The 12,346-nt window shown below is 46.2% G+C and overlaps 2 protein-coding genes across 7 annotated transcripts in view; one reads left to right on the top strand and one right to left on the bottom strand.

The window, feature by feature from the left end:
* Positions 1-927, bottom strand: part of Nipal3 (NIPA like domain containing 3) — a 41,434-nt gene extending 40,507 nt beyond the window's left edge. For 2 of the 3 annotated variants that reach the window (XM_036178038.1, XM_036178037.1), the window contains exons 1-2: positions 604-927; positions 37-412 (exon numbers count right to left, since the gene is read on the bottom strand). The gene's annotated coding sequence lies outside the window, so the exon portion shown is untranslated. The remainder of the gene's footprint in view (positions 1-36; positions 413-603) is intronic. The other variant, XM_036178035.1, reaches the window with a different exon arrangement.
* A 132-nt stretch (positions 928-1,059) lies between these two features.
* The window catches only part of Stpg1 (sperm tail PG-rich repeat containing 1), a 44,548-nt gene continuing 33,261 nt past the window's right edge, over positions 1,060-12,346 (top strand). For 2 of the 4 annotated variants that reach the window (XM_036178040.1, XM_036178043.1), the window contains exons 1-2: positions 1,496-1,569; positions 11,833-11,970. In XM_036178040.1, the coding sequence (XP_036033933.1) occupies positions 11,880-11,970 (91 nt within the window). In that variant the 5' untranslated portion in view covers positions 1,496-1,569; positions 11,833-11,879. Of the gene's footprint in view, positions 1,112-1,495; positions 1,665-11,832; positions 11,971-12,346 lie in introns of those variants that run through there. The other 2 variants (XM_036178042.1, XM_036178041.1) reach the window with 2 other exon arrangements.

Raw genomic sequence — 12,346 nt, forward strand, 5'->3', positions numbered from 1 at the left:
CAAGTTCCCCTTCCTTCAGTCTTGATCACGACTCACCCGCGGCGTTGCTTCTAGATCCACCTATCCTAGGTTCCGGAGAAGAGACCGGGACACTCCGTGCCACCCAGGGTACAGCCTCCTGGATCCCTTCCCAGCTCCGAGTTGCCAGGGGGCTGCTGTCAGTGTTTTGCTTTCAAAGGTCGAGACTTGATTTGTCACCCTGTCTGCCAGTCCCAAGCTGGCCGAGCTTGTGCGCAGGCGAGTGGCTGTCGGGAGGGGATGGGCGGGATCTCCTGAGATAATTGGCTGCGCTGCCAAGCTCGCTTGAAGCGTAGGGCCGAGACCTGGCGCTCACCTGGAGGAGTCCCCTCTAGTGGCCAAGGGAAGAAGTCCCGACTGCTTTGGTTCCCAGGCTGTGGCAGCTCACCTCCACCTGCAGGAAAGGTGGGATGGGCTTGAGCAGTCCGCCAGGTGTCCCCGCAACCTGCACTAACAACCACAATCCCGGGAGGTGTCCCTGCTGCTTCCCACCAGGTAGTGAGTCCCTCAACGTCGACAGCCAGCAGAGCCTTTACGTGTCTCGGGGACCATGCGTACCCCTTCTTCCCCGCGCCTGCGTCCCACCTGTTGGCTGTATTGCATCCGTAATCTCCCAGCACGCCTGCCGCTCAGCAGTCCCAGAGGGCTGTCAATCATCCAAGCCCCACTCCGCCGTTTCCCAGGGGTTCAGCTGTGACCCTGGACCTACGCGTGGAGCTTCCAGCGCGCACATTTTTTTCTGCACATGCCATTCGGTTCAGAGCCTTACAGCAACCTCTGGGGGAGAGTTTTACGAGGAAATGACATTGGGACGACCTGACCATGGCATGGGGCTCAGGTGTGGGGCCAGTAGAGCTGGGAGGGAGCATTTAAGAGAGGCTGGAGCTGCCATATTGTATTATGGGAGATGCCTAAAGACCAGCTGGGCTGGTGCAAGATTTTTTTTTTTTTTTGAGGCGTGGGTGGCAGGAGCCGTGATCAGGGGAATGCGCCGGAGACAGTTTATAATAAAAGGCGTATCCCATAAATTTAAAGGGGCCACTGGTGAGTTCAAGCCGGGCTGCGAAGGCGCACTGTGGCGGCGGTGAAACGGGTAAGGGGCTCATGGAAAATTGCACACTTGCCCTTGAGGACTGTGTCATCAACCCTTTCTCACCCTCAGGGCGTGGATGGATACTAATACTCAGGTTTATTCCTTGGGGAGGATTTTCTGAGTGAGCAAAATTCCTAGGCCTATGGTTCTAAGAATTTTAAGGAGTCATCAAAACAACAACAACAACAATAACAGCAACAAAAAAAACCCCAAACTCAGAAACAAAACCCCTAAATAGTTCTCTGCCTCAGGTCCTGGCATAATCAACCTAAACCCTAAAATTCTGGTAGCTTCTCGGCTGATTTTGAAACGGCTCTAACGATTGGCCAACGGCTTTTCATGTTAGAGAAACAGAGGACACCATTGGCTAGAGTTAGCCGTCCGCCTGCTACCGGACCCTGGAATGTTAGGCCAGTGGTTGCCATAGCGACTGAACGGCAAGAGGCTAGACTGACCAGGTAGGAGCCAACTCCTGTTGAGGGGCCGGTCCTTGAGGTCGTGAGGAGGACTCGGTGCACTCCATGGGACACCCACTGAGACCTCCGGACTCGGGGTGCGTGCGGAATCTCTGTGCCCAACTGGGTGGTGCCTCCAGATCCAGAAGGTGCCACTTGGGGTGGGGGTGGGGTCAGTGTATACGTCAGTGTACCCATCTGAAAAGTGCTATGGTTCGCCTTCCCTTCAGACCCTGTGAGTGGTTTGGACATCTGACTCCCTCCCCGGCTTCAGTCTTTGAGGGGCACCGGTACTGGGCTGCGCACGGGTAGACCACCAGGAGTTCTGATAGAACTTAGCATGTCTCTTATTAAGGGGCCCCATTTCACCCATCTGTAAAATGAAAGGGTGAGACTGGAATCTTGGGGCCACTCACCAGCTGCCATAGTCTCAGCTAGACCTCCTACACACTCTCTCTCACCAAGCAAAATACCTAATGGGTCATTCCCCCGAGGCTTCAAAAAGTCCCTTGGGTCTCACGTGTCTCCCACTTCCCTCAGGAAGGATGTTTTAAGTTGGAGGAAATCAGTGTAGATTCTAGGCCACGACCACCCATCAAGTGCAGGAGGCTCACCTGGGCAGCATCCTGTCCAGAGTTAGGCCTAACCTGTTCTCTACCAAATGCATCGGCATTCCATGGAAAACTGGAAAACAAGGTTGACAGTGTTACCTTTGGACAGTAGGATAATGTATTGTTTGACATTTTTGTAATTTCTTAAATTTTTCAAAAGTTTGATGATTCGCATGAGAAGCATAATTTCTTTTTTAAATTTCTTGCATTTTTTTTTTTTTAAAGACACTTACTTCTCACTCTGTAGCCCTGACTAGCCCGGGAATGCTCTATGGAGGGCTGATCTCAGACTCACAGAGTTCCAGTCACCTCTGCCTCCTGAGAGCTGGCATTAAATAACTAAACCACCACACTAGACTTCCACAATGATTTTTGTTGCCGGTTTTTAAACTATTTTTTGTTTATTTTATGCCTATGGATATTTTGTACAAAACAAAACAAAACAAAACAGCCAGTGCTCTTAACAACTGGGCCATCTCTCCAGCACTGTCATTTGGTTTTGTTTTTGTTTTGTTTTGTTTGTTTGGTTTTGGTTTTTCGAGACAGGGTTTCTCTGTGTAGCTTTGCTCCTTTCCTGGAACTCACTTGGTAGCCCAGGCTGGCCTCGAACTCACAGAGTTCTGCCTGGCTTTGCTGGGATTAAAGGCGTGTGCTGCCACCACCGCCCAGCTGTCATTTTGTTTTTTGAGATAGGTCTTAACATATAGCCCAAGCTAACCTCAAACTCAGTGTGTAGACCAGGCAAACCTTGAACTTCTGATTCTTTTGCCGCCTCCTCCTCTTCCTCTTCCTCCTCCTCCTCCTCTTTTTTCTGAGACAGGGTTTCTCTGTGTAGTTTTGGTGCCTGTCCTGGATCTTGCTGTGTCTGGATCTCGACCAGGCTGGCCTCGAACTCATAGAAATCCACTTGGCTCTGACTCCTGAGTGCTGGGATTAAAGGTATGTGCCACCACCACCGGGCTTGCCTCTACTTCCTGATTACAATATGTACTGCTGCTGCTGATCACCCCAGGACTTTGTGCTTGTTGGACCATATTCTACCAGAGCCACATTCCCAGCATTCTCAAACCACTTCCGTAAAAGCCGGGCTGCAAACAGTTCTTACTAAAATAGCAAGGTCACACTGCAGTGTGAGAAGTGAGTCCTGTGCTTTCAGAGACACTAGGGTCATTATTGATTGTTGTCCTGAAATATCTTAATGTTTTAAAACTGTTGTTAAAATCCAAAAAGGCTACGAATTGCAGCTGTGATGATGAATTCAGCAAGGAGCACACACTGAGAAAGAAGGGTCTAGATAGACCTTTGTTTCCTTAATGCTCCATTCCTGGACGAAGTGAGTTCCTTTGGGGGAAAGAGTAGAGTGAATCCTGAATCTGCCCATGAAAAATTAACTGCTTTGGAGATGAAAGTGTTCGTACTATTGACAACTAAAAACACACACAAAAACAAAAACAGCGCCAGCTACATAGATTAGGAAATGCTGGAATATCAGGCAGCAGGTGGCACAATAATGCAGTCCCCAGGGATGCTCCCTTCACATAGTGAGGGAGGGGTTTCCGGGGTGCCCCACAGGCTGGAGGGGAAGGGAAGCCGACTCTAGCTTTCTGAGTTGAAGTGTATTAGAGATTGCACCTTGGATGGCCACACGGCCTGTTTGTTGAGAACTTGGTCCCTGGTCTTTGGTGGTATTGTAGTGGGAGGGTGTGGACCTTTATTTGGTGGTATTGGGGTAGGGTGGGGGTGGACCTTTATTTGGTGGTATTGGGGTGGGGTGGGGGTGGACCTTTATTTGGTGGTATTGTAGTGGGGGCAGTGTGGACCTTTATTTGGTGGTATTGGGGTGGGGGTGGACCTTTATTTGGTGGTATTGTAGTGGGGGGTGGACCTTTATTTGGTGGTATTGTAGTGGGAGGGTGTGGACCTTTATTTGGTGGTATTGGGGTGGGGTGGGGGTGGACCTTTATTTGGTGGTATTGGGGTTAAACCTTTAGAAGGCAGGCCCCAGAGGAAGGAAGTTGTACTGGGCAGGTAATCTGGAAGGAGATACTGTACCTGGTCCTTTCCTGTTCATTTTTTTCTTCTTCTTCCTGGATGCTATGCAGTGAAGAGACCCCTTCCACTATGTTGTGTTCCTGATGTCATGTACAGTGCTGGCACAGTCCCTGAGCAGCAGGACCAGTAGCTGGGGACCGAAACCCTGAAGCTGTGAGCCAGTGCAAATCTTTGGTATTTTTTTCCAGTGGTAGGAGGCCACCTAACATAAGGACATGGAGATCAGAGTTTAGAAAAGCCAAAGAACCCAGAATATGATCTGAAATACCAGAGGAGAAAGTTGCATAGAAAAACGTTGGCAACCTAAAGAGATCTCTTTGAGTCTTGGCTGAAGAACGACCTGCCCAAGCTTGAGAAGTATCCAACAAGGAAGCAGGAGGCAGGCTGTTTCCTGTGGTCACATAACTGATTATATTCTGTTCCCATAAGCCAGAATGGAGGGACACTGTTAGATAAGAGATGGGCAGACTCTACAGAAGTGTCATGCCTAGTAACAGAGGGTGTGGTTCAGTTGGCAGAGTACTTGCCTAGCATGCATGCATGAATCCCTGATTTGACTCCCAGTACCGCATACAGGGGGCCTGGATGGTGGTGTATGCCTGCAATCCATCAGTCAGTAGAGAGAGTGGCAGAAGGATCAAAAGTTCAAGGCCATCCTTTGCCAGTGAAATTGCCAGCCCGGGCTATAAGAAAAAAAAAAGTATCACGCCTTACTAGTGAAGACAAACTTCTTCCAGAATAAAAGTTGTTCTGAATCTTTCAAAGTTTGAAAACTTAGAGGGGTCAAATGAATCTGCAAGTTACTAAAAAACAAGCCAGGAGGCTGGAGAGATGAGCATTGGCTGCTCTTCCAGAGGTCCTGAGTTCAATTCCCAGCAACCACATGGTGGCTCACAACCATCTGTAATGAGATCTGATGCCCTCTTCTGGCGTGCAGGTGTACATGCAGAGCACTCATACATAAAATATAAATAAATTTTAAGCCGGGCAGTGGTGGCGCACACCTTTAATCCCAGCACTTGGGAGGCAGAGCCAGGTGGGGTCTCTGTGAGTTCGAGGCCAGCCTGGGCTACCAAGTGAGTGACAGGAAAAGGCGCAAAGTTACACAGAGAAACCCTGTCTTGAAAAATCATATATATAAATTTTAAAAAGACGTCAGGAAAACCTTTGAGTGTGAAAGAATGGAATTTTCATGCTATCTAGACCCAGTACAAAGATCCAGGACAATGTGACCCCAAGCAGGGGAGGGAGCAGTGCCAGTGACGACAACTGAGGCAGAATCAGTGGAAAAAGCCTTCCATAGAAGTGCTGCAGGAGCCGAGGGAGAGCTGGTCATTCTGAAGCTGGACAGGAAGGTCTTTTTAAAAACAGAGAGAAAAAGATGCTGTCTGGGGGTGCAGGGACAGGTTAGTTTTCTCTGCTGGTTAAAGAATTAAATAAAAGGCCAGGTGCTGGCACACGCCTTTAATCCCAGCACTCGGGAGGCAGAGCCAGGAGGATCTCTGTGAGTTCGAGGCCAGCCTGGTCTACAGAGCAAGTTCCAGGACAGGCTCCAAAGCTACACAGAGAAACCCTGTCTCAAAAACAAACAAACAAATAAACAAATACTTTTTTTTAAAAAAAGGAAGAATTAAAAGCCAGTAGAGAAGTGTTATTCAGGATCTTAGGGAGTCCCAGCAGATCCTCATACATATGATAGCTGGGAAATCAGGGCTTCTTCTTGGGGGTCTCAGTTTCACTAAGAAAAGAATTTAAGAATGAACACAACTGCTGGGCGGTGGTGGTGTGCGCCTTTAATCCCAGCACTTGGGAGGCAGAGCCAGGGGGATCTCTGTGAGTTCGAGGCCAGCCTGGTCTACAGAGCGAGATCCAGGACAGGCACCAAAACTACACAGAGAAACCCTGTCTCGAAAAACCAAAATAAAAATAAAAAAAGAATGAACACAACATAAGCTTATGAACAAAGAATTGACTCAAACCGAAGCTTGGGGCAGTGTCTGGAGTTTGAAAGGAGAAGCCCAGGGAAAGCGAGCTACAAACCTCACAGATGGCTGGAAAGGAGGAGCAGGATGGAGGAGAGAAGCTGGGATGGAGGTCAGTGACATGGCAGGGACAAGATCTTTAGAAAAAGATTAAGGAAGCTCAAAGCATTAGGGAGTTTAAAAGCATACTTGAGCTCTGGCCAGCATCTGAAAGAAAATCAAGAAATCATTACACCTAGGTGGTCAGATCCAGCAGAACCCATGGCAGCTGGTAGGGACTGCACTAGGGAAAAAGGAAACTGTCTTAAGATAACCCCCACTTCCTAGGGGTGTCCCCTGGACAGGTCCCAGACCTTCCCACTTGATTAACCCTCAAGGGAGGAGACAAAGGCCTGTCTCCACCAAGGGATAGATTCCTCCTTTACAGCTCCCAGGGGTTGTCCACAAATTGTGAATCCTTGCTCTGGGGAGGTGAGAACACAGGCTCCTGGGGACTCCCCCAAGTCAGCAAATCAAATCAGTCAGCTCCAGGTTCAGAGTGAGACTGTCTGAAAAAATAGTGAGCAATTGAGGAAAACATACAATGTGGATCTTCACATTCACGAATGCTTATGTATACACGTGAACACACAGAAATGAATCTAGAAATGAAAAATACAATTAAAATAAGAACAACTGGTGAGATTCACAGATAAGACAGAGCAATTCAGGATGTCTGAACAGAGCTCAGAGATTAAACAAGACTGAACTTCAAAGACAACAGGCTCTCAGCCACCTTTAGGAAACCACCAAATGATCTAACACACGTATAACTGTCACCTCGGAAAAGGAGAGCAGGAAAAAACTATTTGAAGAAGGAATGCAGAATGTTTTCAGAATCTGATGGAAACCATAAACCTACGGATTCAGGAAATGCAGTGAATCCCAAACATTAAAAATCCTGAAGATGATCATGCCAAGGCAGCATCAAAATAAGATCAACAAGGGGTGGAGGGATCAGAGCTGCAGAGGACAGAACGTCGGCGGAGTGGCAGCGGCGGCGGCGGCGGCAGCGGCGGCGGCGGCAGCGGCGGCGGGACCTCTGGGGACCTCCGGGGACATGGCGTTGCTCTGATCTGCTTTCTACTGCTGTGATACAGGCCTTGTCCAAAGCAACTTGGGAGGAAAGGGTTTACATTCTGCTCACAGACCATCATGAAGGGAACTCAAGGCAGGAATTCAAGGCAGGAACCTAAGTGGGGTGTGGTGGTGCATACCTTTAACCCCAGCACTCAGGAGGCAGATAGATCTGAGTTTGAGGATAGCCTGGTCTACATAGTGTGTTCCAGGACAGCCAGAGCATAGTGAGATCCTATTTTTTTTTTTAAAAGAAAAAAAAAAAACAAAACAAAATAGGTGAATGCTGTCTTAGTGACACATTCGTGACATCCCAGCACTGGAGAAAAATAGAGACAAGAGGAACATTGCAGATTCAGGGGCAGCCTGGGCTACAAAGTGACATATTGTCTCTAAGACAAAACAACAACAACAACAACAATTAGGTGGGTTTTAAAAAAGTCACAAAGCAGACTCTGTGAGTTCAAGGGCAACTTTGTCTACATCAATAGTTCCAGGTCAGCCAGGACTACATAGACACCCCTGTCTCAAACAAAACAAAACGGTTCCTCAAACAACAAGGTAAGAAAAAGGTACAGTGCTCACAGAGGAAGGAAGGTAAGGATTGCAGTGAACTTCTTTGTGACCATGGGGGTCAGGAGATGGGGATGCAGCTCAGAGAGGGAGTGGGTGTCTAGCATGATCAAAGTCCTGAGTTCAGTGTTCAGCACCAAAACAACAGAAAAACACATTTAGGGCTGGGGTTATAGCCCAGAGTAAGGCCCTGTCAGTGAAAAAAAGAAAAAGAGAAAAGGAACCACTTTTAAATACAAAGGCACATTTGGTTCAAAACAAAAGGCTGGGAAAAGGGATAGATATTAATAGTAATCAAAAGACAGCTGGAGGAGCTATAATAATAAGAAATGGACAGAACAGGAATATTCCCAGAGATAGAGAGGTATTTCAAAGGTACATACAGATCATGTGTGCAGGTAGTAGTTAACAGTGCTTCTCCATACACGGAATACAAGTAAGAACGCTGAACATAAGGATGAGCAGATAGTGATGTGGTACAGGGACCATCAGCACACCCCTCGGTACTGACAGGATGAATGGGAAATCGGGACATAAAAGGCTTGAACACCAAGGTCGAGCAGTTTGACCAGGTTGACACTTGTGCAAAATACTGTCCTGCAATATAGAAAAAGGAGAACTCGACAAGAAGAAATCTGGGAGGTCCCCAACTGCTTGGAGATTAAAAAGCAGACCTCTGCAGTAAAAAAAAAAACTGAAAGGAAAATAACAGTGTAATACATTAAAATATGTGATGCTATTAAGATAGCCTCTACGGACATATTTAAGAATGTAAGTATTACTTTACTAAGTGGCAAGAGAGACCTGAGTTTAGTGGCCCAAACTTTCTTCTAAAAGTAAATAATAAACAAACAAACAAACAAACAAACAAATAAATAAATAAATGGAGGGCGTGTGACCCAGAGGAAGAAAGGACATGGAAAAGCTGTTTGTTTTTGAAAATATGGTTGGTCATGCTTGCCAACAAAAGTCTGTAAAATATAAATCACTGATATGAGCAATAAAGGCAGGACAATTCCACAGGTATTAAAAGGGCAATCAATTTGGCAGGTGTGGGAGTGCATACCTTTAAACCCAGCACTTGGGCTCAGGCAGGCTGGTCTACAGAGCAAAGTGACAAGGACAATCAAAGACCATTATCAATAACTTTATGCTAATGAACCTCCTGAAGAGGAAATGGAAGTATTTCCTTGAAATGAGCTTATTACCAAAGTTCCCTCAAGAAGAAACAGACTAGCCAGGCAGTGGTGGCACACTCCTTTTATCCCAGCACTCAGGAGGCAGAGGCAGAAGGATCTCTGATCAAGACCAGCCTGGTCTACAGAGCTGACCACACAGAGAAACTCTGTCTCAAAAAACCAACCAACCAACCAAACAAGCAAACAAAAACAAAACAGACAAGAGCCCCGTGTCTGTTAAGCAAAAAGACTGTGTCACTGAAAACTTTGCCTCAAGGAAACATCTGGCTTTGTCTCCATTTGTGAATGGAAAGAAGAAATAATATCAATCCAAACATTTGAGGAGGAAATAATGCCAATACCAGGACATAAGAGAACTAGGGTGGGCAAGATGGCAGGGAAAGGCACTTGCTGCCAAGCCTGATGACTTGAGTTCAATCCCAGGGAACCATGGGGAAAGGAGAGAATGGACTCCCTCAAATTGTCCTTTGACCTCCAGTGTGCATGCACAGACACACAAATAAATGTAATGTTAAAAAAAGAAGAAGAAATAAACACTTTTAAATTCATTTTGTCAAGCAAAAGTCAAAGACATTTTAAAAACAGAAGAAAACTAGCATCTAATAGTCATGAACACAGGTGAAGACGTCTACATCACAACCAAGTAGTAGCACTAATTCCAGAAATTCTAGCCTGGCATAGTGGTACACACCATTAATCCCAGCCCTCAGGAGGCAGAGGCAGGCAGATCTCTGAGTTGGAGGCCAGCCTGGTCTACAGAGTGAGTTCCAGACAGCCAATGTTATACAGAGAGAACCTGTCTCGAAAAACCAACCAACCAACCAACCAACCAACCAACCAACCAACCAACCACAATAAAAACTACCTAGAGCCAAATGTGTTGGCACACATCTTCATTCCCAGCACTCAGGAAGCTGAGGTAGGAGGATTGCAAATTCTAGACCAGCCTGGGCTATTGATATAAAGAGACCTTGTCTCAAAATTCAACCAAGCAAGTGAAAAGTCAAAACAAACAAAAAATGTCTAACATCCTAATTAATGTGAGCATACCTACTCAAGCTTGTATTAGGATAAATACCTGTTATCATCAGCTCCATTCAGGTGGCTTGGGTGCCCTGCACATTGCAATTTTATAAGGGAAAAAGTAACGGCCAGACAGATAGAAAGGGAGGAAATAAACCCCTTCTTTATGTACAGATGCTTGTATATATTAAATTTTCTAATCTGCAGAGAAGTTTTCATTACTGAAAAATGAGGCTAAGTTGGAGGACACAAGATCAATACATAAAAATCTCCAGAAATAGAGAATTGGAAATGGACATTTTGGGGGGCTGGGGAATGCAGCTCGGTGGCATCATACAATCCCCCAGCATCATAAAACAAAAGGCAGTTTTGCTCTTGTTTTTTGGAGACAGGGTCTCATGTCAAGACTTCTGCAAAATTCCATTTTCATGACATAAAATCTGAGCAGCAGGGGAAACTCTGAGTTCCAGGCCAGCCTGGTCTACAGAGCAAGTTCCAGAACAACCAGGCTTACACAGAAATCCTGTCTTGAAAAAAAAACAAAACAAAACAAAATAAACAAACAAGAAAAAAGAAAAAGAAAGAAAAGAAACTGAAACCCCTAGGGTCCTATCTAAGAAAATCTGTGTTGGGATGGTGAGCCGGGGCTCATGAGGCTCCACTGGGGCCTGAGTCTGGATCCTCAGGACCCATGAAAAGCAGACACAGCAAACACGGTAGATGGATAGATGGAGAGGACCAATGCCCAAGGTTGTTCTCTGACCACCCGTGCGCACTGTGGCACATGCATGCCCCCCCCCCACCAAGGTTCACAAAAATATGCACCATCTATGCACATACAAGTACAAAATACAGCTGAGAAATTTAAAGATACCAAAATAAACGGAGAGATACACCATATTAGTGGATCAGAATCCCCGAGGATTCTAAGACATTCTCGCTGAAATTTTGATGCAATGCCAATCAAAATCGAAGCTGGAGTTCCAGGCAGTTTGAACTGCTGCTCTATGTGTGGATTGTTGGAAAGTGAACCTGGGTGTTTTGTAAGGGCAGTACATGCTCTAACCACTGGGCTGCCTCACCAGCCCCAGGAAGATTGTGTGGTTGCAGTTAGTTGGCTGATGATAGCATTTGTGTGGCTTTGTAGAAAGGCAACAAGTGTGACAGGAAGCTCAGGAATTGGCAGATGCCAGATCCAGAGGGAAATGACTGTAAAAGCACACGGGAACTTTTTGGGTTTTGGATAACCTTAATATCTTTGTCTTGTTTTGTTTTTATTTTTGTTTTTGTTTATTCAGAGGTGAGACCAAACCCAGGGCCTTGCACTTGCTAGGCAAGCACTCTATACCACTAAACTAAATCCCCAACCCAAGTCTTTGTCTTGGTGGTATATAGCCCAACCGCACACATTGTCAAAACTTAGACTCATTCCTTTATCACTGAAGAATTTTATGGCATATAGATTATAACTCGGCCAAGTTAAGTTAATAATGAAAATAATATCTAAAGCCTCAGTGGCTGTATGTAGTGGTGAGGGTGAACTTGTGTGAGCTCCTTAATTCCATCAGTACTGTGTGCTTGGAATCTGCAGCGGCACAGCGTTTGGTGGCTGTCAGCTTCTGCTCCACAAAATCTCTCAACCTAACCCACCATAGCACAGAGCTGACCATGGCGTGAAATGACCCATGAAAATGCTGTATCTTATTTCAGGTGTTTAGAAGAATGCGAGGCTGAGGTTTTCCTCAAACTGATTGAACATGCCCCAGAGCTTCGCTAACATGGACAGCATTCTCCTGAAAGATGAAGACCCTGACAAACGGATCAAGCATGGCGACAAAGTACAGAAAGGTGCAGTGGATTTAAATCACAGTATGCACACTCTATGATAAGAGCACAGTCGGAAGCGTTAGGAAAGCCTGGGTGTTATCCATAAGGCCATCCTCCGAGAGTGTATCAGAGGGATTACCTTCGGCCCTGCAGACCCCAGAGTGTAGGTGGGGAGAAATTGTAAGAAGGGATGAGTGAATGGAAAGGCGGCTGTCCCTTCAACAACAAACGATAACATTTTTCATTGTGTAACAGGTCTTGCTTGCTCTATTTCTGACAACTAAATTCTTACCTCAAGTCCTCAGTCATTTCACCTTCTTTCTGGGTTTATAGTTGAAATATGTTCCTTGTAGGCAGCATCTAGTCGGGTCTTGTCCAGTCTGACAAGTCCTGTCTT

Source organism: Onychomys torridus, chromosome 2 (assembly GCF_903995425.1).
Source record: "Onychomys torridus chromosome 2, mOncTor1.1, whole genome shotgun sequence".
NCBI lineage: Eukaryota > Metazoa > Chordata > Mammalia > Rodentia > Cricetidae > Onychomys > Onychomys torridus.